Source organism: Microtus ochrogaster, linkage group LG4, assembly GCF_000317375.1.
Source record: "Microtus ochrogaster isolate Prairie Vole_2 linkage group LG4, MicOch1.0, whole genome shotgun sequence".
Lineage (NCBI taxonomy): Eukaryota > Metazoa > Chordata > Mammalia > Rodentia > Cricetidae > Microtus > Microtus ochrogaster.
In genome coordinates, this window is record NC_022030.1 from 44,939,923 (window position 1) to 44,967,272 (window position 27,350).

General features: G+C 42.3%; 1 protein-coding gene across 3 annotated transcripts in view; it reads right to left on the bottom strand.

The window, feature by feature from the left end:
• Nucleotides 1-11,497: 11,497 nt before the first annotated feature.
• The window catches only part of Adam23 (ADAM metallopeptidase domain 23), a 162,045-nt gene continuing 146,192 nt past the window's right edge, over nt 11,498-27,350 (bottom strand). Inside the window, exons 25-26 of one of the 3 annotated variants that reach the window (XM_005361484.2) lie at nt 22,057-22,147; nt 11,498-14,837 (exon numbers count right to left, since the gene is read on the bottom strand). In XM_005361484.2, the coding sequence (XP_005361541.1) occupies nt 14,789-14,837; nt 22,057-22,147 (140 nt within the window). In that variant the 3' untranslated portion in view covers nt 11,498-14,788. Of the gene's footprint in view, nt 14,838-22,056; nt 22,148-26,055; nt 26,147-27,350 lie in introns of all 3 variants that reach the window. The other 2 variants (XM_026786219.1, XM_013351657.2) reach the window with 2 other exon arrangements.

Sequence of the window (27,350 nt, forward strand, 5' to 3'; positions counted from 1 at the left end):
TGAATGCTGGGATTAAAGGTGTACACCAGACAGAGTTTTAGTAGTGCTAAGGGTGGAACCCAGGTTTCAAACAAGCTAACCAAACATTGTTGGCCTTGAACACATTTTTGTTGTTGTTGTTAAATCACAGTTCCAAGTCTGACTTACTTATACATTTTCTAATGAACTCTGGTTCAAACACTGCATAGAACTTTCCAGACTTTACAACCTCCTCTAACTCTAAAATGGTCCCAGGACAAGGAGTAGGCCATCAAAGGCTCTCTCCATCCAGCAGCCTCCCCCCTGCAAACTGCATAGGGAGGAGCTAATAGCAAAGGAAAGGCTCAATTCCTGAGACAAGAAGAGTCATGCAAAGATGGGATCCTAGTACCTGGGGCTCTTCCAGGATTTCACTTTTTTCTGTGGCGGGGAAGGGGGCACACTCCTTTCTTTTCTTTTCTTTTAAAATTTATTTAATATGCATTGGTGTGAAGGTTTCAGAGCCCCTAGAACTGGAGTAAGAGACAGTTGTGAGCTGCCATATAAGTGCTGGGAATTGAACTTGGGTCCTCTGGAAGAGCAGCTTAACTGCTAAGCCATCTCTCTAGCCCCACACCCACCTTTCAAAAGCAAAATCTCACTAATATTTTTAGCTTTCAGTCACTTTTTGCATGAGGAGTTCAGTCCTAGATGCTGTCAGGGTTTGAATATGAAGTGTTTTCCATAGCCTCATGTTAGAAACACTTGGTCCCCAGTTGGTGATGCTGTTTTGGAAGACTGAGGAAGTTTTTGTAGGTGACATCTCACCACAAGAAGTAAACTGGAGGGAGGGTCTTGAAGTTTGATAGTTTTATGGTTTAAGTAAAAATGCTGCAGGTCCCGAGATCAGCAGTCCCAGGCAGAGATGGTGCAGTTCCCCAAGTGGCTGCTATGGGCCACAAGTCCCAGTCCGGAAGCCAAAGCCCCCAGCAGGTGAGAGAAAGAGATGGGTAGGCACGCCATGCGGAGTGAGGTTGAATATTTATTTAGTGGGTTATGGAAGGGGAAGGGAGAAGGGGAGAAGAGCAGAGGGGGGAGAGAGAGACAGAGACAGAGAGACAGAGAGACTCAGGCTGCAAGCAGTAAAAAAAGATCTGCCTGCCTCAGTGTAGGGTGGGAGAGTGGATGGGGTTTGTCTCTTAAAGGGACAGGAGAGACCATTACATATAGCCTAGTCATACCTCCTGCCTGAGCTCCCCTTTCTGACTGAGGAAGCAGTGTGACTGGTTACTTCTCATTCCTGTTAACATGGTGGTCTGCAACCCTTCTTAAGTTTTGAACTAAAATAAGCCTTCCTACCTTTAAGTTGCTTTGTATCAGGTAGTTGATTTCAGCATTGAGAAAATATAAGTAATACAATGAACATGCTTTATAAAATGAATTAAACATATTTGTTTAAGTGAAAGACTGCAATAAAAATATATACATACACACGTATCGTATGTATGTGTGTATGTATGTATGTTTGAATGTGTGTTAACCAAATTGTAAAGGCACTTGGTAAACTGTCTTCATACTGCAGGAGGACTGGACATGTAGTACAAAGGTAGAGTACCTGCCTGGCAAGGACAAAGCCTATTTTCTTTACCCAGCATTGGAAAAGAACATAATTTATTGCAGGGCAAATCAGCCAGAAAGATAACCCACACTGCAAATATTTGCGATACTCCACTAATAAAAATTATGTGCAATTGATTGATGCACCAGTTGTTTGGTTTTCTGGGGAATGAAATTGTATAGACAAAGGAAGCCTAAGTACTTCCAGGGGCATTTGTCCACAGTTCATTCATCTGTAAAAAGATGGAGGGTTTTTACTCTATATGGGTGCAGTCCACTCAGTAGAGACCTAGAGAACAAAGCCCAAATGAGCTGAATTGATTATATGTCCTTCCTTTCATCTGAGTGTATGGTCTCATATGTACAAGGCTTGCTCTTATTTTCCAACTTCAATGAACAAAAAAATAATTTCTTCATCTCTAACCAAGGCAAATTGAATATGGCTTATTTTATGGCTTGCCACAAAGCACTGAAGAGAAAGACTATGGAACTTTCTGAGAACTCAATGCCATTCAGTAGAGCTATGACCTTGTGTGAACCACTTTCTACATTTTCCTTTTATTTCTTATTTTCAATTCACATCTCTCAAAATACTAAGTGCCCAAAGAGGTATCTTAAGCATCTCACCTCTTCTGTGAATGGTTCCAAGGATGTAATTTGAAGACTTGAGCTTGATAACAACTGTCTTTGTGTTGCATCTTTTGCCCTTTTCTCCCTTCATGTCATAGTGACCCAGAATAATATTTTTCTGCTAAGGGCCATTGTAATTTTATTGATAAACAACCAGACTGCTGATAGATCAAAATTGGTTTCTAATAAGCACTGTAGTGTCAGTGCATTGCATTTTAGAATGTCAAAATGCTGTCATTTCAGCTTTGGGCCCAAGAAAATTCAATTATAGGCATAGTAGTAGAAATAAATGCTTCTTTTAGAAAAATTTGTCTTGCTATGCTGAGATATTATCAAAAGTTCTTTCATTCTAATTTTTTCTTTTTCATATATTCCATTTTCCTTGGTAACGGTTTTGTGTTGTCCTCTGTAAAAACCCACTTTTCATTCTGTAGCATATTCAGAAGGGAGATCTAATTCATTCTCTCTGAATAAATTTGGTTCTCGTGAACAATAGCATCCAACTCTTTCAGCACACAGAAAGCACCTCCTCGAATTAATGACTTCTTGCTGTATATTGTTCCTTATTTTAACCCAGATACTTTAGACTCCTCTCTCCATTTCCATTTTGATGATATCCCTCCTTAGAAACTGCCTCATGCTTTTATGGCTTAAGTTGTATCTTGAATTGACTCAAATGCTAATGTCTATACATAGTTTTCATGCAAGTACTTCCAACTGAATCTCACTGGAGAATACATAACTCCATTGCAGCAGCCTGTAGATGTCTTTACCTAGATTCCTTCACCTGGATCCCCTCCACCTCAACAGTCCCCAAGTGTAACAGATCTTTGTTTTCTGGGCCAAGTTCTCTCTCAGTCTGTCTCTGTCATCCTAAACCCCTAGGTATCAAACGCAACCTTCATCTTTCACTCTTTTCCCCACTTGCTTCACACAATCAGAGGCTCAACTTGCTGATTCTGAGAGATCCTTCCCTGTCTCTCCATTTTGCAACAGCAGAACTCCATGTCAGTTGTCCAGGTCAGTGACTCCTCATCTTAGATCTCTACTGTTGGTCCCGAGAGCCTAACCGGTTTGTCCATGATCTGCATCTTCCTCCACAGTCCATCGGGGAGGTTATTTTCAACAGCGCCCATTACTCTAATCCATAGAGATCTGCTCACAGTTTCTGTAAGAATCAATTCTACTTGTGACAGCTCAGGACATCTCTCACCTGCCCCCGAGCTAGTTTCACTCTTGTTTGCTCCCTTTCCAAGGAGTTGGTTCAGTGATTATCCCAGATGAGACCTTTCAGAAACAGTCTCTGGGAGTGGCTTACAGATCAGAAGCGTTTTAGACATGAATTTTCCATAGCAGTAGAAAGGGAGGGGAGAAAATAGGATTGATTATACAGGGAGGAGGATGAGCTTCCCCTCAAAATAACTTTTTGAAACTGGGATGGCTTTTCAGAGCTTTCCTGAGCTATGGGAGAGAGAACAATCTGATTGGTCCCACTTTGATACATCATCAGATACAGTTACTTTGAGGAGGGCAGTTTCCTTTAGCAGAGACAGCTATCAACATGGCCCTGCAACTGATTTCTATCTTCCCAGGACATTCCCAGAAGATGAATAAACAAACAAGCCCCAGAAGCAAATCGGAAGCAAAATATTTCATGATGCCAGTTTATTGGTCACACTTCTACAGTTTTGTGGGGGCAGTATTTTTTAAGTTTTGAAGCAGGCTGTGCCACAGTTTGAGAAAAGTCCATGTATTGGGAATTTTGGTTTCCAGAGTGTTCTTGCTGGGAGGCGGGGACTAGTGAGGGTTTCTTTGGGCATGGAGAGTGTATGCTCAGGCATGGATTTTTCTGGAGGGTGACCAGGTCTGGATTAGTTGGCACCAGGGTGGATTGTGATAAAGCACGTCCCACCCTCATGTCTTACATGCCACACACACCTCCTTCCCCCCCTTTCTGCTATGTGTGGCAGTAGCATGAGCAGATGTGGTCATCTGATCTTTGACTTCCCAGCCTCCAAAACCACACAAAAAATAAACACCTCTTTATTATAATTTAGTTGTGTATATTTTGTTACAGCCTTAGAAAATGGGCTAAGGCACATTGATGCCTCTCTCTTGGTGATCCTTTCTAACCTTTTATAGGATTAGCTCCATATTGCATTTTCAGGCTTTCTTGGTGAGGAATTAAAAGTGACGTGTGTCACTGTCACGTTGGTATGCTAGAGGCCTGTCTTTCCCATCTGTGTCTTTCTCTCTTGCATCCTGGAAGACCATGAGCGGTAGGACCTTGGACATCTAGCTAGTTCATTGAGAGGGTAGCTGGTGTTCATGACTGAACAGCAAGAAAATGGATGAACCAAAGGCCCCACTTCTAGACTACTAAACAAGAGAGGGAACATCTACCGTGCTTAGTCCCTGGTACCTTGGTAACGGTTGCTTCAGCTGGACCTAGGCATGTCTGAGCATCCAGATGGAGACGCAGCACCCTGAGTGTCTATCCCCAATCCTACATGTCCACGGTTCCACCAGTCATTCAGATGCAGTTGAAATGTGCTCTTCTCATGACAGTGTGCTAATGAGCCCCCAGGTTTCCTCCAGCAGCAAGCTGCATGCTTCTCTGCTGAGTAGCACAGCTACTTATATGTATTTTCCTCACTGAGCAGAATATTTTCATTATGAATGAAATTCTTTCCACACTTCTTAACTTTTCTACCAAACTATCATATCCTGCAGGAGTGAGTCTGAGTCTGAGCCTAGTTCTGACCCAGCATGTCTAACTGGAATTCTTCTACTGAGTAAAAGAATAACCTATATTTGCATTATAGGTTAGCTCAGTGACGTTCCTAATGATAATTGTGTTCTTATAATTTTCCTTCATAAGTTTTGCAACAGGAAACTGTTTAACTCATCACACAATCAAAAAGTACCATTTCTTCTCACCTCCTTTCTGAAAACATCCATTCTTTTCAAGTGAGTCCTCCAGGAATGTGCCTACAACCTTCCCTCAGAAAAGGCTTGCTAGCTGCTGTGGCTCCACACCCACTGGGTTCAGTCTTCTGAAAGGGTTGGAAGTTCTCTCTGGAGAGTGAAGTATTTTAAAAGCAGATCCTCTCCATGTGGATGCTTTCCCTTTGTCCTCATGGGTGGTAATGGCATCAGCTGCACCCAGGAAAGCTGCAAGTGATTCTAACTGGGGTCTTCTATCTCAGAGGGCTCCTGCCACCCTGCATGTCCACTTCTTTGGGTCAAATGTGCTATGGTCTGTAGTCTCCTGTGCACAGGAAGGGACTTAGAATGGAGATCCCTATATCATGATTCTGACCCCGGTGCTTGCTAGAACATTTATTTCAAGGAAGATGCTTAAAATCTGTGACTTTGAGCTTTATTTATGGCACAGAGCAATCTCTGTATGGACTCTGAGGCATGAAATCCCTGGGCTCTCATCCTAGACCTGCCACTGACTTAAGCCCCTGCATTCTCTGTGTATATAAGAAGTTCTGGAAGGATCAAGAGTGAGTCATGATGTTTGATGAAGTGACTCAGGGTGTGTGACCCTTTGATGATGTGTCGGATCGTTGGAGGTACAGGAAGGCTGTCTGCCCCCAAGATACTGATCTATCCTTTTCTGGATCTACTGCCATGTGGACCATGCACATAGAAGCGACCACACACACACACACACACACACACACACACACACACACACACACACACACACGTGCATACAGATAGAATGTCAACCCCTCCCAAGGCATCTTTGTACAATGCTCCTGGGATTGGGGGAGAGGGGACAATGACAAGAAAATAAAAGATCCGAGGGAAACACTAAAGAGATTACAGGTTGATTAGAATACAGTGATCTTCACCTTCTTCTTTAAGATTTTATTTGTTTCTTAAATCTAAAAATCTCTACATGTAGGTTTTTATAATTAGCAAGGAAATAATTTCTTTACACAACTAACAGCTGTCCTTTCCTGCTGTGTTTGGAGATTTTGCATCTCTTAGGCTAAGAATCCTAATTTCACTGACACAGAAAACATGAGGATGCTGGGACTAACTCTATAGATAAACAGGCCTTGAAAATCAACAATAGAAAGAAAGGCCTTATAAAGGTGGATCCAGTTGGATACTGGAGGATGCTGCACTACAGACATTTGTAATCAACCACAGCACTCTCTGATAGTAGCTGTGACTCTGGGCTCACCGGGTAGCCTGTCACCCAGACTGGAAGCAAGGCCATATTTGCATTCTCATAGGGAAACTAACATATTTAATATGTTCTGTTAGTTTAAGCTTACTTGCTTTGGAAGGACCATCAGGCTATGAGAAGATTGTTTCCATTTCTACTGTCTTGATCCATATAGACTTTTTTATGACATGAATGAGCTTTGGTACTAGAGAAATGGATTATGTAAAAAGCAGTTTCTGACTGTTCTAGGAATATAAATGGAATGAGCACTGGCAGGCCCACTTTCCATCCAGTGACAATTGGCTGGATCTGAGCAGAAACTGCTTCCTTCAGGACAAGATGTGTGCTACTCAGCTCAGTTTGACCATCCTCAGCCCTTTGGGCTCTCCTTCTGTTCAGCTTGGTAACCAACTCTCCTGCAGAAATTTTGCTTTGTGATCCTTGCATTGTAACCATTTTGCCTACACAGGAAAAGTGCATGAAGGAATAGTGCGATGGCCACACTATTCACCGCCTCTTTGTGAGTTACAGTGAGTTAGAAGACTATGGCCCTTAGGGAAGCAGAGGCCTCTCTGCTGTAACCTATAATCCTTGTCACTTTTTTTTCTGTCTTGATCCAAAAACCAGGAACTGAAGGGGCAGCTCTGCTTCAGGCTCATTTACCCCCTACAGGCTAGCGGCTATTTAAAGCTCCAGAGAGCCCTGAAGGACTCTTGATGCACTTGTGATCATTTAAGATGCAGAAATTTTTGTTTTGTTTTGCCATTTTTGAAAGACTTCATTGACAAGCCAATTGGGCTTTTAGTGATTACACTTAAGATATTCCTCTATGAGTGGACTCTGGTGTCATGACCATCATAACAGCAACACCAGGGCATATATGTGCGCATGCAGTCAGCTGGCAAAGGAATATCCCCAGATCCCGGGAGGACAGCTATTCCGTATAACAAGGGCCATGGCATTTCCTTTGTGTGGCTACAGACTTGTTATAGGCAAGGAGCCAGACCTGCTAATGCATTTCTTATAAGGTTGAAGAAGAGCAATCTTCCCTCCAAGGTAAAACAGAGAGGCAAACCCTAATTTTGATTGGCTGGGAAATACGGTTGCCCTTAGGAAATAATGCTGATGTTTCATTCATACAAAGACTCACTAAATGATGCTTTTACTGTTTATGATTTTTCTCCATTCTCTCATTCCTGATCGAGCTTAGCCAGTATCTTAATGCTCAGAAAAAACTACTACAAGGTTCACAGTTCAGGTGCAGAAATTCTTTGTCATTACTGATCATCCCAAGCATAGAAGACAGATTCATAATGAACACCGTAGTGAGAAAATATCCCAAAATCTAAAGTTCTAACAGACATATCAACCTTGACACAAGCAAGATACCCCCAAATCTGGATTTGACAATTAGATCTGAACCTTACTAGATATTCTACCTCCAAGCATTTATGAGCAAACTTTGCCACCAAAATAAGTTAGCTATTGCTGAATATAACTTGGCATTAGATCCTTTGGCACAATCTTTTGCTTGAATACCTCCTCCTTTTTGAAATCATCCTAATCCCAAGTGTAGGAAAAGCCTCCCTCCTCCCCAGAACCTCTGGTGTGTATCGAGAGTGAATGATGTCATTTTTAAAGGGTGCACTTTGCTCACAACATTGAGATGGCATCACTGTGTTTAGGATATGGAAGAGGACTAGACTCATATTCAACCAGTGTTTGTCAAAGGTGAGAAGGCAGATGACGGCAGAATAGGAAATTCAAACTGGACACACCAGACACTTGGGTCTACTTACCTTAAAGGTCCGCTCCTTCTACGAGGTCTGTGTGTACATTGCTTCTGTGACTTGAGTATGATTTTCATTTTATTAGTGATGAGGTCTAAATATCTTTTCAAATATATCAAAATTCACTTTTGTCAGGAAGCCCCTATACTTGTCTCTTCTTTTCCCTCTTGTATATACTCTCTAATAATTAATTTCTACTTAATGTTTTTCTCTCGGTGATTAACTGAGCAACTGGAAGGTGAGAGTTTTCTCGTGTTTTTTCATCTTCTAAATTCTTCTCACAAAGCACAGACTTTGGGTGGATGAACGGATAAGAAATCTCTGGCCTTTCATGTTAATCTCAAGATACCTACCTTAAATTTTGAGTTATTCAGAAATTCTATCTTGAGCAAATAGATCATCTACTTAATTGAGCTCTTGTTTAGGAAGTTTTCTGAGTTCCATTTCTGGGTTACTTTTTTTCAGTGCTGCTATCAAGGGAGAATGAACAACTCATGATGGAGGAAGGTCATTGGTTAATTAAATAAAGAAGCTGCTTGCCCTGATAGGTTAAAACATAGGTGAGAGGAGTAAACAGAACAGAACGCTGGGAGGAAGAGGAAGTGAGCTCAGACTCGACAGCTCTCCTCTCGGGAGCAGAGGCCTCAAAGAGACATGATGCTCCACTCTTGCGGGCAGAGGCGAGAGCTCTGCTCTCTGAGGCACACGCGATGAAGCTCCGACCCAGAATGGACGTAGGCTAGAATCTCCCTGGTAAGCCACCTTGTGGGCTACAGCAGATTATTAGAGATAGGCTAGTCCAGGTGCGAGAGTTAGCCTAGAAGAGGCTACATAGAAATGGGCCAAGAAGTGATTAAAAGAATACAGTGTCCGTGTAATTATTTCGGGACATAAGCTAGCCAGGTGGCCGAGGTGCGGCTGGGGTGCTGGGGACGCAGCCCCGCTGCCCCTAATACAACAAACTCATTTCAATGTCAGCCCCCAAAACAGGATACCCTAAAGGACAGTGTATCACAGATTCAGATCATTCCTTTAAAGTCTACTATAAATGGCACCATGCTTACTTTCTTAAGTATGTCATTTGTGCTGTTTAACTGTTTCTGCATTTCCTTCATTACATGAAGTTACACAGAAACCAAAGAATAAGAGACAATGGACACAAAATCTTGATACAATCATTCCGACTCGGTAGATGGGGAAACTTTAAGATGACTAAGGGAAAGAGGAGAGTCAGTTAGACTCAGAAAGCAAATGGATGAGGTCATGAGGTCAGCAGCATGCAGGCTCATTACTGAGTCTATAAAGTATCCTTCAGAAATAAAGAGGGCTTCTAGACTTTCGTGATGAAAGGAGGGAAACCAGCAGCTTTGTGTGCCTGTGCTATATCACACTGATAAACAAGGCACAGCTGGACACAGGGAAGAGCTATTGAAGATGTTCACCAGGAAGGATGGAAGTTGGTTGCTAATTTTATATGAGCTGTCAAGGTAACTTACTTTAAGTATGTCTGATAATGTAATGTACATAACCTTTTCCTCCTTCGTCCTCCTTTCATCTCCTCCCACCTCCTCCTCTCTCTCCTGCCTCTCCTGCTCCCCCCCCCCCCCGTGTGTGTGTACACATACGCACCTTCATTGTTAATTTGGTACCAAATCAAATTGTGGATGTTGGAAGGAGTGAAGATGGCAGAGTGAGGCATTTCCCGGGCAGCTGGCCTCGGGTCCGGGGCGGGCCTCCCGCTTGAGGTGGAGTATTTGTGCTGGACTGGGTGAGAAACCTTAGCACATAGGATGAATATTTTCATGACCGTAGGTGCTTTTATATTCAGCTCAGAATTCTGAACTCAGGATATAGCAAGAGTTTCTATGTTGTCTTCTCAGTGGGCATCCTGGTTCTTTCATCCAGCCACTTCCCTAGTGGAGTGCGGATGTTTTCTACAGATACCTCCGTGGTTTGGAATGGAGACTGCACCGAGAAGCCCAAGGGTGCAGCTGTCCTGCTGACTTCAGGAGGACACCGACCGGCCTGGCTATTCTGCTGCACTTGGCTTCAGTAGAAAGACACCGTTTGCAAGTGGAAGGAAGATGGTTAATTTGAACAGGTGCTTAGGTTATGCATCATGGACTCTTCCTTTTAAAGCTCCAAACAACAAATCAAATACCAAATGTGGGTGACTTCAGGTTTTGTTTTTTTTTTAAGGCTGCCAGTTTTAACACTATTATAAGCACAGTAAAGACTAATAGTAAATTCCAAATATCATTATTATTTGAGGTGAAAGAAACATCTAAATCCTGATTTACCCTTTGACAGATTTCCTGGACGAAAACAAGTTCCCAGTATGATAAAAGCAAAAGGAAAGAATGATATCAGGGTTGGTTTCATATGGGAGTGAAACCATTGCAGTTTGTGTGCAGATTCACATTTTTATGTGTATAAACCCACATTTTTTAAATAAGATTTTTCTCCTGGAAAAGAAAGCTGTCATTTATAAAAAGGCTTTAGTGTTTGGATTTCGTCTGTTTTGCTTTTTCATCCTTCTCAGGAAGGACCAGCTGGGCCTGCGGCTAGTTCCGAGTGGGAAGAGAATAAGCTGGGGTGATGCTTGCCTCAGGCTGTCTGTGCTTGGGTGGCTGAGGCAGCAAGATCAGAAGTCCAGGTCCAGCTTGGACCACATGGAGAGACTCCATCTCAAGAACAGCAGAAAAGAAAAATAAAACACCACTCCTTTGTTTCTCAAGGTTGTATTCTTGTGGGATCACATGTATCAATGAGACTTTGGTTTTCCATGTGACTGTGACTGGAAAGAAAATGGCGTGTGTGTTATGTGATGGACCTGATAGTGTCACTTGCCTTCAACTTTGGGTATTCAGGAGTGAAGGAAAAATAACTCGGCTTATAAATCCTTTTTTCTAAGAAAAAGAAGCAACAATGTCTTATGTAGCATCATCTGACATTTCAACATTTGAAAAAAAACAACAAATTGTGGATGTTACTGCTAGCCATCAACTCTTTAAACTCAGATGACAAGACACTAAAAACACAAAATAAAATCAACAGTGGTATGAGTCTCACTATTTTCTTTTTGCTTTCTGATCATATGAGGCAAAAAACTTCTAGTGACCCCCCAAAAGTTCTAATCCATTAACCAGGGATTTTATTTTGCTCCATTGACTGCATTGATTTTCATTGAGCCTTTGATTGAGATTGCTAAATCCCAGATGATATCAGGCAGGTAGCCACTTAGCCAATTATGCAAGAAAACACAGAGACAAGAGTTAAGAAAAACCAAACAAGGCACAAAGCTACAACATTATACATTAATAAAAGTTTTAATGTACACTCAACTAAAAGATGCATATAAGGATGACGGAATCTCCGTTCACAGGCAGCTAACAAGATTAGAATTTATCAAACAAAAGTCCAGGTTGTGCATTTAAAGATTACAAACTATTAAAGTTGAAGGGGAAAAAATAAAGTTAACAATGGAAGCATTAATGACCTTAAAATGGGATGGGATGATTAAAGAAAGAATTCAAGTATTGTTGTAAAGTTTTTCAAACATCATCTCTGAAAAGCTGTGCATTTCCCATCTTTGCATAGTGAAAACAAAAGACAGCACATCACTTGGCAAAATGCCACAGCTCTATGGGATTCGTGTTTCAAACATGCACCTATGTGTACTGCTCACTTAGCCGGGAGGAGTAGCTCTAATTCAGTGGGCTCATGCACTACCCCAAGTGAGCAATGACGCTAGCGTACACCTCCTCATCCAGGTGTCATTCATTACTGCAGCAAAAGAATAGCAAGTAAAATGGGAACTCGGTCTTCACTGAACAGTCTTGTTGGGTAACATTACACAGTGGCCAGCTTGTGGTCTGAATTCGAATGGATAAGAAGGAGTATTCACACCACGAATAAATGGCATGGGCGAGAGAAAAGGTAGCGAAGGGTTTGAAACTTCATAACCTAACACCACTGAACATGACGCTAACCCACTGCGTACAGTATGACTGCACTCCCCTTCGTGTCCGTGCACACATAGCTTAACACTTGTGCATTTTACACACACACAAATATTTAACATTGGAGCAGAGGTTTGCCTACCTAGGAAACTGTCAGTGTGACCAAAAGTTACACTGACATTTGTCATATGTACATAATATTTGGGGACCACTGTGGTCTGATTTAAAACACAGTAACATCGCACATTTACAATGTTGTTTGTGAAATGCTCAGAAGTTAGCAATAGAGATCTGTTTTCTAACTGGCATGATTTCGTGTCCAATAAAGTCACACGGTGCCTCGGAAATCGTGAAATGAGTAGTGTGGGTGTCAGCTGCTTGGTGTAAGTGGACCCCTTGACAATGCAACAACAGGGAGCAACGCCAAGTTATCTGAATTTTCTCCAACCTTCCTCCAAGCTGGGCCACTGCCTTTCCATAAAGGGGTACAACTTGTGTCTTATAAAACCAGGAATAAGGCCAATAAACCTTATAGATAGCCCTGTTGTTGCTATATGAGCAAACAGCAAGTTCAAGCAAGAGACTGCATACCTGCATAGCACCTGATTCCCAGAAAGCCACCCGAGGGTTCAGATGTTAGGTTATGGTCTGGGGTAGTATACAGCAATCAAGATGTCTGCGCTCCGAGTGTGAAACTTCAATAACTAAAGATATCTATGAGGGAAGAGGGGAAACTCCAGCTCTAAGCAGCCCGTTTTCAGGAAATCCTCCCTTCTAGTCAAGAAAAATGTAAAACTCGCTGCATGAGTTTTGTTGGAAAGGGGTTTAGAGCTAAGTGCAGATCTTGGGGGTTTAAATTTTAGATGGGGTTCACTGAGGCCATCCTGTACAAGTCTGAAGCTCTAAAACAAAGATGGCAGAGAATTTTCTTCAGTAACTTGTTGCCCTAACACTTCAATGGAAGCTATCCTGGCTATACGTTAAAGAAGGAAGGGGTGAAGGAAAGGTGAGGCAAATCCAGAGTCTCAGGAATGCCAAGATTCTCTCTCCCCATCTACTGGAGGGAAAAAAAGATTGTGGGTTCATATGTGCTGGAACCCCATTACAGTCCCCCAGAGTCCACAGGCCAGATAAACACTGAAGGCCAACCGAGCTCCTGAAATCACGAAGCTGAATGGACAGGCTGAATGACCAGAAGGCTACCCGCTACTCTGCCCCATCGCACTGGCGATCTGAGGCGGGAAGATGAAGCATAAATGAAATTTGACAAAAATATATAGGAACAAAATGGAAAGCTTAACTTTTCTTCAAGCTTTCAACATTTAAAAATTATTAATTTTTATTTAAGGCTTTAAGTTTCTCCTCCTTTCACATTTAAGACAGGGAAAGAGAACTGGCTAAACCAAAAACAAAAATCATGAGCTTGGCACTTTTGTGATTCATTTGAGAAGGGTCTCTGTTTTCTTACATTATATACATGTGCTTATGATGACATCAAAAATTTTAGACTAATCAGAACATATATACTCACATTTGCATAATTTTTGTGTTCTTGATATGGGTTGTTTTGTGTCCTCTGCTTTTTTTTCTTAATTTTGGTTTCAAGCATAATTGCTTTGTTTTGTGCCCAAACTCCCTGTATCTGGGGCTACATCTGTTTTGTTAAGCAAGCCCAACAATCATTGGACATGTTATAAGAGAGGACAGAGAAAATGAAGGAAAGAAAATGAGAGAAAAGAAAGAAAAAGAGGACGCGGAGCAAGCAACAACTCATGTAGGGAGAATCTTCGCAAGGAATATTCCAATATAGACAAGAGAAAATGGCATGTCAAAATCTCCTATTTCCATTGTTACATTTACAAAAGAACTATACAACAGCATTGTTCAAATTCCAGATCCTATTTCCAGCGGATGCTTGGTCTAGGGGAGAAAATGATGGGGAAAGGGAATTCAGCAAGAGTGCAGTCTGGCTCAGTGCTGCCGTGGGTTGGTCTGGAGTAGGAGGAACATGGAGGTGAGGGGAAGGGATGGGGCAGGGGCGGGTGGAGAGGATATGGAAGGGGGATAGGGGGAGGAGGTGTTATCCAGGCCTAGGCAACTCTTGTGTGTTCATCTGTCATCTTCCCCTTAGGACTTCACTGTAGGTTTTGCTGAAGATCGGCTTGCTAGCTTGGTGTTATATATGCCATGCAGTTTTTTTATCCTTTCCAAAATTGGATCTTCATGCCACTGGAGTTTGTCTTGGATAGTAAAGGGGAAAATCATGCCAAATCACTTAGAAGATATTAAGTGTCAGCAGGCTAAAGGGGAAATCATTTGCTTTGTGTTCTTTATTGCACTTTGCTGTTCTTCCTTTCTCCTTTAGTTAGAAAGAAAAAAATAGAGGATTCTAAACAGTTTTTTTTAATGACATAGTCTTTAGCCCCCTCCCCTTTATTGACAGGTGACAGGAGGGTTTACTTGAAGTTATTTCCAAAAGGGACAGTTGTCTTGTACCCCATCCCCATTTCCACATTTAAGTTCTGTAGTTATTACCACCCAATGGTCTTGTTTCCAGACTTCAGAGTTCCGGCAGCACGGCTGAAAACCCATCACACCCAGAACCCAACAGTACAAGGTGGCCTTCCTCCAGTGTGGCTGACTCAGATGGGGCCTTGCTGAGTAGGATCGAACCTCCTCTTCTTGACGTTTCTTCCAGAGTACATTAAAAGAAGATTTGGGAAAAGGGAAAGAAAGGCCACAATATTAATCAGATGAGGTTGAGGGATAACGGATGGTAACAACAATGATGCTAGTTCCAGCGCAGAGTAACCAGCTCACAAGGAGGCAGTCTCCAAAGTAACCCAGAACATGGAAGACCAAATGTGCTGGAATGGTTTCCTGCTTCCCCACGAGATGACAAACTTCGGGGAGGATCAAGAGAAACTTCAGATTATTCATTTTCAATCACAAATTGGACTGATTCCAGAAGTAAATGCCATTGCTAATTGATCAGAGGAAAAGCACTACAGGACAGCCCCTTCGGGGCTTCCTCCCGAGGGAACTAAGAACAACCCAGAAGGTCCTGGAGTTCTGTAGCAATGGAAGGCTCTTACATAGGCGGCAAAAACAAAAACAAAAGCCTTGCTGTGCCTGGTTATTTCTGCCTTGGGTGTGTGAGGTGGTACTCCACTATGGAACAAGCACTTTTAATGGCAGAGAGAGTGCACAGGGAGGTGGTACACTCAGGAGAATGAACACAGGCTGGGTTAGCCAAGCAAATGCAGCAGTTAAGCTCTGCCGAGAGGAGCAAGTTCAAATGCCTTGCTCACAGTGTCCAGTCTCCTAGAAAGTGACTCCTGTGCAGAAAGAGAGAGAGAGAGAGAGAGAGAGAGAGAGAGAGAGAGAGAGAGAGGGAACCAGCAAGACACAACAAGGCAACAACATGAGTTGACTATAACCTCCCCATGGTCTGGCTTCATGTGGGGCATCAAGCAAGGGGCTCATGCATTAGTCTGCAGACTGGCGGGTGCAACACTGCCGCCACCAAGGCATCATGCAAAACTGGAGACTGAGGAGCCCTCTGCTCCCTCATTCCCATGCCCACATACTCGGGGCCAGCTGGATGCCTTCACAGGCCCTAAGCACCAAAACATTGCAGCAGACTCCTCCTCACCCACGTCCTTCCAAACAAAACACAACCAAAGCTTGAAGCAGGCAGAAAAGTGCCCGCGAAGTTCCTGTCTTTCCCAGAAGACCCACCTGGCTGCTTCTCTTCCGAAATATCAAACATTGCCGTCTGCAACAAAAATATCCCTTTTCTTTTTTCTGAAACTGCCATTGAAAAGTTTTTCATGAAAGCTTGAGCATGTTGTACTCTGGCTTAAGGACTTAATTCACTGCTGTAAACACTGTTTGCATTAGGGTTGCTGACTTTTCTTACCACCCAGTCCTCTGTGAAACAATCTTGATTGAGCACAGGCATTGCCGACTACACTGGAAGCATAGGTAAGAATGCACGGGGCATCTCTAAAGTGTGTCTGCCACCAAAGGAACTCTGTGGAGCTCGGGACCTGCATCTGCCATCGAGGCTCGAGGCTCGAGCTCTCTGAGAAGATGTATAAGAGAGGTAATTCCTACTAAAGACTCAGGGAAGAGAAACACCAACTGCCTGACCTTGAGAAATTCCCCCCGAGGACCAGAGACCCTACCCAAGTCAGCTGTCCGTTGATGGAACTCAGAAGAACCATCAAATGTCAACCCAGAGGACAGAACAAACCCAGCTAGCACTGAACAGGACGTGACCTCACTACCCAACTCGGAATTCTTTCATTCAAATGTAGCTACCGTTCAAGGTCAGAACAACTAGGCAGCCTGTTTTTAAGGAAAGATCTAAAATTCTCGTTCAGCCTATCACCCAGGAAACTCTAGTGTCCAAAAGTGTGTGTTCCTCTTAAATGTCAGTTTTTGAAGCTTAGATTGCACTCTTCCCATAGAACAACAGTCTACAGGGTTACCAGGATCTTGGGCCAGACTAAGGAGTCATTACCCTATAGAGCCCTATGTTTCCACTGAGCAGTACTAACAGCAGACTGGAGAATTCCCAACAGTGGAGAAAGCAAGCTGCAGCCCAGGGGAGAGGGAAACCAGAGAGGAGGAGAGAAAGAACCCTGCAAGCCCTCTGTGAGGTTCCTTCACAGTTAAGCCATACATCCACTAGGGGCCACTATACATTGAACACTGCCTGTCCTGGATTTTCTACATGTTCAGAAAGCTCTTTCTGTTGAGCTTTAGTGTGAAAGTGAATACTATAATACATGGGTCCTTGCTGGCTCCCTTTCCAAATTGTTTTGTCTGAGTGCCCTCTGCTCACTGAATTTCGAAGGTAATTTTGCTATTACAAGCAGAAAGGTATTTCTGGGCCATCGTAAAATATCAACACGATTCCTTAGGATTACCATGACAATATTTTTACCATTTTTTTTTATACTTGTGGGAAATCTAAGTTTTTGCCTAAATGCATGTAATTATATACATCCACATGACATTAAAACCTCTAGGTAACAAAAGATGGGTCTTCTGACAAGAATGGAGAGTTATCTACTACTACAACCTTTAACAGAATGATGTGGGAACGTTGTGCCTGAACGCATGTAAGTGCGTTCATTCATACCCAATGCCCTGGGATTGAGGAAGCGAGCACCAGCTCTGCCAGAACTGGAGTTTTAGACAGTTGCAAGCTACCGTGTGGGAACCAAACCCCAGTTCTCTGCAAGAACACCGAGTGTTCTTCACTGCCAACCCATCTCTAGCCACTTATTGTCACATTCTTTATCATGCCCATCAACAAAGACCCACTAACACACACTTAACCTCTAGGCCACCTTGCATTGAGCTCATTTCCTTGGGAGTCTGAGTCAGGAAAGTCATGCATGTTCCTGGTTGGCCTGGCATCATGGTGACGGATGAAAAATAAAGGGTCTAATCCAAGGGCTTGGACAACAAAGAAATATGGCTCTGCACTCGAATATGACATGGAATTTAGAAGCGAAAGCAACAATTTAGTTATTCTGCTCATAGGGAAACTGGATAAAATTTATTCCACTTCCTAACTTCAAGAAAATTAAAATAATTCCCTTCGCCATCGAGATTCAGTTATTTTTCTGGCTATAGCCTTTCAACTGTCATTTTAGAAGAGGACCAATAATGACAATCTTTTATTTGGATAAGAAATGGAATACAATGGAGCCCAGGCTAACAAAAAAAAATGGTTTTGAGCTAAGAAAGAGTGCTAATGCAAGTGCTTTCTCAGAGAGAGAGAGAGAGAGAGAGAGAGAGAGAGAGAGAGAGAGAGAGAGAGAGAGGAGAGAGCCACCTGAGATAATCACAGGCCGATAAAGGAACATCCCAGCAAGAACTGCCCTAAGAGGGCATAGAACTGCCCACACAGTCTCTGGTGGCAATGGCGGAAACCTGTTTGCCATTGGGACCTATGGAGATCAGGTGGGATAGTAGGGCAAGCGATACTTTTCCAATATGAAGACACTATAACATGGCGGAACGGCCCACTCTCACTCTGGCATCAACGCCAGCAAATTACCTCACTGTCAGCTTCATGTCCTTCTGTTGCCCTGCCAAGAACTTTGTTTTCCCCATAGCTATTACTTGAAATATTGGTAAATATTGTGCGCATGGGCTCACATCTAAATCCTTGGGTTCAAACTTTGGGTGCTGTGCTGACTAGGCGACAACAGCCAACTCGACATAGCTCAAGTCACGGAGAGGGATGAGCTACAACTGAGGCACACCTGTAGGCAATCTTAATTAATGCTCGATGGGGGAGGGGCCAGCCCATTGTAGGTGGGGCAGCCCCTGGCTGGTGGACCTGGGTTCTGTAAGAAGGCAGGCTGAGAAGCAAGCCAGTAAGCAGGACTCCTCCATGGCCTTGGTATTAGCTCCTGCCTCCAGGTTCCTTCCCTGTTTTAATTCCTGTTCTGGCTTCCTTCAGTGATAGACTATAACACAGAAGTGGAAGACTAACAAACCCTCTCCTCCCCAAGTTATTTTCTGGTCATGGTGTTTCATTGCAGCAGTAGTAACCCTAACGAAAACAGGGGGGTTGCATAAGTAGTTTTCTTCAATGTAATAATAGCAGCACAGTTTATTTTTTAATGCATGTGCAAAATCTAGTTCCATTTTCCCTAAGCTTTGGTGAAGATGATACTAAAACAATCTATCATCTATTTTATCTGTTCAAATGTCCAGTAGAAGCCAGTTACTCTAGTAGTTTGGGTATCATTATTATTCAGTATGAATTAGGGACCAGGGGCCCGAGAGTCAACCAGGTCAGAGTTAGTGACTTCCTCACCACAGCTCACAACCTCATTCTGTAGACGAAGAGGAAAAGGATGGAGCCAGGAAAAAGAAATGCAGATGCAGGAAGAAGCAGGCAGGTTGGTGTGTCAAAGCTACATTTGTTTTCCACAAAATGCCTCAGAAGTAACCACAAGATTCTCAACACCTGGAAACTTAGCCATTCAGTCATGCCTTAGTACCCTCCAGACCTCAAAATGGAATCTGAATTTACCCAACATTACCGCACGCCCATTTGACATTACTAATATATCTGAATTCATGAATGTCATAACAAGAACCCCAACAAAGAGTACTCTTTTCTTTTTTGGGGAATTCTACAACTTTGCATGTGGAAGGCCTGTGGACATTAACCAAAGGTTTCAGACTCTATGATCTAAAAAGAAGCAACCTAAATTTGTGTTAATTTCAGATCACAATACATCTGATACATTTGCATAATGTTAAGAACATAAAGTGCAACCCCCCCATATCCACATCCTCCCAAAGTCCTGTGGTTCAACATCTAACTCACAGGTGTGCTGTGAGGAAAGAGTCAGTGAGACAATGGCGAGGGGAAGAGAAGTTGTGCCTCTTGCCTGTCTCCATATGCCTGTGCAGGTAAAGGGTGGTTGTGAGTCTCCTCCACATCTAACCTACTCAGCAAATCACACCTAAGCGGAGGTGACAGCAGGGAAAAGTGCTATCTTCCGATCAGTCGCACCTGTTTACCCACCCTCAAAGGTTTCCGGCAGCTTTGCTCTCTCCTCTCCCAGGAATAATGCCCCCATTTCAGGAAGGATTTCCAACAGCGCTATCTAGAACAATCTTCTTTACCAGCCATTTCCAATTTCTGCTTCTAAAGGAAACTTTTTATTTACACTGAACTCAGTGACACTCTGAAAGGCTTCCAACTCAGTACTTCAAATTATCTCTAATCGTCTTCAAAACTGTCCAAGTAGTGGGAAAACTTGAGCATGATTGCTAAACACAGACAGCCTTCCATTGTGAGGTAGGAATAACAATTCCCAGCTCGATACAAACTACCAGGCCTTGGTAAGATCTAAAGTAAACAGCGTGGCAACTCTTAGCATGGAGTACAAGAGCGTCTCCAAATTCCAGTTCCAGAAGTTAAACAAAGGAGAAGTTAAAGCTTTGAGAAACATTCTTGGCCTGCTGTCCCCAAGGCATCAAAGTATTTAGAGCACATTTTGTGCAGGATTGTGCCTTTCTACACTTTATCAGAAGTGACAGCAGAAATCAGAAGGGGCTTTAACGGGGCTCCCCCGGAAGTGTTCCTGTACCACAGTCCCCACACAAAGTTGGCCGAGCCGGGTTTGAGCCTTGCTTGGTTGACAGTGACAACCCCTCACCCTGTGCCCTGCTCTTCCAATGACTGCACAGCTCTCTTAGACACAGAGCCCAACCCACAAATCGACACAGTGATAAAGGCTTCTCCCCAGGACATGCGGTTCAAGCTGAGAGCCAGCCAGGCTGCTGTTTGAGGTCCTGCTACAGAACAATGCGCTCTCCTCAAGAACAGAAACTGCATCTGGCATCGCATGGCATTGGGTGGCCATGAAGCGCAGGAGACAGTTTCTTGGGCCTTTGAAATGAATGCTTCTTAAAGCCAAGGAGATGCACACCACAGAATGAGCCGACTTTCTTTTCTGGAGGCGTATGTAATTTTTTAAAAGGAAGCATTATAAATAGAATGCACAATTTCCATAATATATAGTGACGTTTTCACAGTAGTGGGGCACTAAGAAAAGTTTTCCCCTGCAATGGGGAAAATCCAAAGAAAAACACACCACTTCTGAGATTCCCCTTATGTGATCCAGGATGGACAATGGTCTAAAATGAGAAGAAATCCAAATATGAGGGGCCTGTTCAGTTTGCGTGTTTCTGCCAGAATGCTGATGAGAAAAGTGCTGTTTCACTAAGTGCAACTTTCTAGACAGCTGTGTAGAAACCAAGCTCCATTCGATAAACATTCCAAGTAGAAGCTCCTTAAATGCTATGGACTTATTCATTAAATCTTAACACCATAACAAATTAGCAGAAAAGGTTCATTTATTTTGATTATATCTTGGTATCTTTTCTTTCATAATCAACTTCTAATAATAATATTTTAACTGTTTTAATTAAGGCCACTACACATTCCTTCCAAACAAAGCTTCTTCTATTGAGTGGTTGGATGGAAGCAAAATAGGGGCTTTGGTTTGACTGCAGGTTTTATTTCCCACTTAAATTCATCCCAAACAATCTGGATGAAACTTAATTTATAAAAGAGGCTATATGGTAGAGGAAGGCTTACCTACAAATAATAAAAACCAAGTCACCAGAGATCAAAACGTATGGAAGTGACTATTAAATCTGAGATTCAAAATATCCAGAATAGATAAATCATAAATAGGTTTAAAAACATTAAACACAATAGGGTTTGCCTGTGATTATCCAGTATGGTCTACTTTAATAATCTTGCTTATCAATATGCAATCCAAATTAAAAGTTATTATGAAAGCATAGCAGGGCACTCAGCCATGTAAATGTTACAGTAAAGGCCACGAAGCCATTGCTTTCAAATTCTGTTGGTTAGAGAAATAATAAAAGTATTTTTCAAGTATTTGTAAGTAAATAATGAAGGTCTTCAAATTACAAAGTTGCATATGAGGTGATGGCCGAGGTTGTAGCTAACCCCTGTGGACTAGAATCAGTGTCCAGCAGAAACAATTAGGAATTTATGTGTATTTATGTCCAATATGTCTCCCTGGTCACCTAACTGTACCCAAAAGCACTCCCGGAGACTTGCTCCCACAAGCAAGAATGTCTCCTACTTAAGTGCTCTGGCTTCACATTCAAGTGACCACCGTCCATTGCCCATGCTTCCCTGTCTGCTTGCGGACGGCATTTGACGCTCATGTCCTTCCTTTCCAACCCACTGCTGGGTAGAAGCACATTCTTTTTGTGGTTGTGCTCTTAACAACAAAGTCTCGTAGCAGGAACTCAAAACCAGGTTGTGTAAGCAGAAAAGAGAGGTGCCCGAGCCACAGAGAAAAAGACATGCGGCATTGCTTACTTAAATCCCCAGCCTGTGCCCCCAAGGACAATAGCTGCTACCAGGATGGCACCAGCGATGGAGCCTATTATGAGATTGGTGGCACTAGGACCTGTGACAAAGGATCATGGGAAGAAAGTCATGTGAGCCAACTACTTTTATTACCACAAGGGAAAGGCAGGTGAGCAGCTTCAGGAACTAAAACCCTGCTGTGCAAGGCCCCTAAATGTGCTTGTTCATTGCTTTCCTGTGTTAGCTTTAATCCCATGCCGCTGCCTCCATCAGTGATTGGTTGGACTAGTTGCCTTTGAATCTACCCTTTCCTTGCCATTAATGTTAAATTCATGTTCCTGAAAACCTGAAACAGAGCAGCCCCATCTGCTTTCAGGGCATGAGTGTTGTCTTTTCCTCCTCTTCCCCCATTTCATAAATCAAACAGGTTTGTGCAAATAAAGAACACGGCTCCATTAGCACGGGCTCCAGCTGATTGTCAAATACAGGAGATAAATGATCCTGTGACCATGCTTCTCCAACCAAGAAGACAACCAACACAGCACATTCTTGATTTTTTTTTTTGTTCTATACTAGGAGACAGGGAGAATTTAGTCAGAAAAGGTCAACCAATAAAAATTTGGCTTTGAAATTTTGTCCTCAGATATTTCTTTCTGGTTCTTCAGTGTTAAATCCCCAAACAGGCTTGCAGGCACAGGAGACCTAAAATTTATAAAAGTAATCTCTAGGAAACAGAGGAGGGGAAAGACTTCGTTATATTCCATTTGAGAATATCTTTTAAATTTTCATTTCTCACTGAGAAATCTGAAATGTGGCAACATATTTAAAAAGTGGAGAAGACGTCAAAGACAACAACATAGTGAAGAGACCACCATTGATAGTTGCTAGAAATTACAGCAACTCCACTCTTCTCCTACATTCAGCCCTTAAAGATCGAAACAAAGTTATACATAGTTTACATGTTTAAACTAAGAATGAAATTTCACACCCTCCAGTACCTACTATGCAAACACACAGCAGTGCTCCCAATATTCAAATACCTTCAAGTGCTAGCAACATATACCTGCCCGCAAGTCACAAACTAGCCAATTTTGCTGGTTTTCCTAAGACCCTTAGGTTTATTACAGAGATTCATTGCCAGACAGAAGAATCTTTCTTTTCTCCTCACAGTAGTGGACACCGTTTGTGACGTCATCACAACTGTGATGGCTCTGCCCAGAAACCAGGTCGACCTAGAGGTGGGAATGGGTGTGTAGAGGGTGGTACAACAGAGTTGCAAGATGAGGTCTTCTTTGGTTCCTGGGTTTTGACATGCTCTTAAATCACAGAGGGTCTATAGAACCTGAATTTCAGTGGCCTTTGGAAACAGATTGAGGATAATGAATAACAGCAATGAGAATGATAAATGCCTTTGAGAGACTGAATAGTGAGCACCAACTCCACTCATATTTGACATATCTCACTGATTCCTCACCAAGGAACACGTGAGGCAGGGATGTGGGACATCCTGACTTCAAGACTTGTGTCAGCAGACCGGAGCCCGCAGATCAAATTTGTCCTCACTATCTGTTAGGGCAAAGACATTTTGCTGTAGCAAAGCCATGCTTTTTTTAAACCTATATACTGACTACGGCTGCTTTTAGCAGCAACGTTGAATGGTTGTGATGGATACCTTGCAGCTAAGACTAGACTATGGACACCTGGCCCGTCACAGAAAGCTGACGAATGACAGTTCTGATGAAACTTCACTCTACTTCCCACATTTCCTTCCACTTCTCCACGGTGCAATCTGCAGAAATCGCTTTTTCAAAAGTAGTCATAGTACCATGTATCCACCTACACTTAAGTCAGCTTGCATTTTGTTGGCTCAGAAAACAGGCTGAAATCAAATTCAATACAGAATCCACGAGAAGTGATTCCTGGTGTACAGCTCTAAACTAAGGAGTAGAAATTTAGAAGTTTAATCTGCCCCTGGAAGCCTTATGGATTAAGTGAACATTGCACTATCAACTAATCCAGGAAGTATTAAAACTATGTTGTACTATATGGTTCTATTTCTTTAAAAAATTATTACTTATCAATTACAAATAAATGGAACTTGAAGGGGGAAAAGTCAGTAAGCCACTAGAGAAAACGTTCATGAAACAAGAACAACATAACTTATTTTTATGGAAAACAGTGTACACTTACACACTTACCTGTCACAAGCATAAATAGCAACAAATTAGCCACACTGGAAAGGATGGATGGGAACAAATGCTGGCAACAGGGCTGTTTACAACAGAGGTTTGTTTTTTGGTGTGTGTGGGCCGGGGTTCCTATCCATCTCTAAGGCTTGAAGCATGATCAGAATTTACTGCTTTGGCTGTATCGGAAGGCACTGAAACTGTAGCCACTAAGCATCAACTGAGAGGATCTTTTGAAAACTACCTTTCTTCTTAGAAGAATTTCACATAAATTTCCGTGCCTAGAATTTGGCCTTGGGATAGGAACATTTAGCCAACAGTCACAAGGTGCATCTTGCAGGAACAAGTTCTTGTAGTCAAACATATTAGCACTGCTACATACTTCATTTTCTCACAGATAAGGAAATACAAGCCCCTTTCCAGTGTTCCTACCTCTCTCCTGATCTAACTAGCTTCACAGACTATATTGATGGAACATGAGTTAAAGGGCATAGGGCTAAGCTGGGCATAAGGGATCATATCTGCAATCCCAGCACTTAGGAATTCTGAGGCAGAAGGATTGCTGCAAAGTCATGGCTAGCCTTGGCTACACAGTAAGTTCCAGATGAGTAAAGCAGTTGAGACAAGACTCTGTCTCAATATCATTTTGGGAAGACCCAAGGCTGGCCATGCCTCCAACTACAGTAGAACAGCTTTGTGTGTAGCCTACACACCTGCTCCTCTCCTACTGCTACACACCTGCTCCCCTCCTACTGCTATATTGTGCCCAAATTGCCTGATGTAAGGAGAGCTGATGTGTCCCCAAGTGGTGCAACTGAGGGCTGTGCTGACAGTGGCCATGTACACTCTTTGGGCTAAGTCAAGGATAGCCGGTGTCTCTTTGAGACTCTGATAATTCATTCTTTGGCCACTAGAAAGTGCTAGCAGAACCCCAGTACACAGAAACACAATGTTTGAAGGGTGACTCCTGCCGTGTGTGTGTAAATGTTCTCTGGGTAATGAAGAGAAACAGGCTTCCTGACAAGCTAGCCAGCACCTAGCAACCTCAGGCATCTGGAGGGTGTGGATCAAGGGCCTCAGGAGCATTTAATGGATAAGTGACACACGACACACTGGGTAGACACCGCGTATTTGAAAGACAAACCAAGCAGATGATTTGCAGCTGTTCCCTAAGGTTGTGTCAGTTTGAAATCAATATATTTTCCTTTTTCGTGTTCCTTGCTCCAGTGTTGATGAAAACTTCAAAGTTGAACTATGAACCAACGATATAACAACAAAAAAGAATAAGAAAGCAGTGTCTTTAATGTCTTCTTTTGAAAAACTAAGTTGAAGCCCTTTCTATCATTCTAAACAAATAGAAAAGCAACCAGTGGCTGTCGTTATCACCATCTTTAAAAGTGTGATAGCTGTTGGTATTTCTAACTGTATATAGAAATATATATAGATTAATTTGAGTGGTAAAGGTAAATTTATTATAATGCTTCTATAAAACTCTCACACAAAATCATTTTGCCAATTAATAGAAAAAAAATAAGATCTGTACAAGTAGGAGAGCAAAGGAAGTTTTAGGCTCTTGCCTTAATTGTGAAAATTGTGAATAAGTACCCCAGCATTGTTTTATGCCCCACATTGTTCCAGACAGGAGAAGGTTCTAAAGTGCATGAGAAAATCACAAGACACAAAGACATCCACATCACACCACAGATACACCAGCACAGGAAATGACCAACAAGACAAAACATGGCAGGGCCAGGGCTCAAGCATCACCTCATACACCAAGCACCAAAGAAAGACACACGGAAACTCACGAGGGTATGCTTACTCTATGCCCCACCCTGTGCCTCCAAAAATCACCCCCAGGGCCAGAATGGTGCCAGCCACAGCCCCTATGAGCCTGCTTGTGGCCATGTTCACTGTGTGGAGGGAAAACGGAAATTTTTTTTTTTAACAGAGGAAATCACACACTGATTTCACTATCATACAAAATAATCTCTCCAGGAAATGCTCTGAAAGTTAACTAAATGTGGATATCTTTGCTTTTAAAGTTTGAAACTGAGATGGACATACACTGGAGAATATATGGAATAATTTTTATCTTCAAACTCTACATACCCTGCTTTAAAGCATAATCCCTTTAAATATTTTTAAGTTCATAAGTAGCCCAATTTGAGTTATAGTTCTTAGCAGTATGAAGTAAAAATTTAATTATATTACAGAAAATCTGTATTTTAGTTATAAACTAAACATTAATGCATAATTTTTTTCAAACTGCAAAATATGCTTAACATCATCTAAATGAAGAACACATTATCCAGTTTTTTGAAAAGACATTCAAAAAAGTAGCTTTGAAATTCTGTGCAATTTTCCTGTGAAATTATTAAAAGGTATATTCAGAATAACTACAAAGTTTGGATTTCAGTCATAGGAAATGGACATTTGGTTCTTTGGCCATAGAGTACAGCATTTATCTGTGTGCTGAGAAGAAGCTAGCATCTCTGAAAACTGTAGAGGTTGCTGTAGGACCAGCAGACAGTTATTGGTGCACAGTAGAAACACTGTGCACCACCACTTCTGTGCAAAGCTTTCAAGTGTTGGAAAACAGCCCTGGAACAGGTAAACACCCAACACTTTCTCTACAAGACTACTTACATGAAATCAGATAATTGAAATAGGAAGGAATATTATTTAGGGTTGGTTATGTCTGTAAGGGAACTGGTTCACAGACACTCAGCTTTTGTTTCCACACAAATGAAAGGCAGTGAATGCCGATGACCTTACCAATGGCAACAGTTCCCGTCAACAGGACTGTGTTACACAGACTGAATGAACACAGGGGAGCAGAGCCAGGAGCAGAGAGTCACAGCCGCACTGTAATGGTTCCTAGTGCTCATGGACCTTTGGGTAAGATATTGTCTCAAAGGAAGAGAGAGACCCCTGGTTCTCCTCTAAGTTCCCTAAGCCTGTCTAGCAATTTCACACTTTTATCACAAGGCAAATAATATAAATAAGAACCTAAGGGTTATTATCTAAACACAACCAGGTATCCTTTAAAAAGTAAAGAGATAGACAACGAAGAACAGAGAAAATCTAGTGAGAGCTAAGGGGAGGAGAAGGACG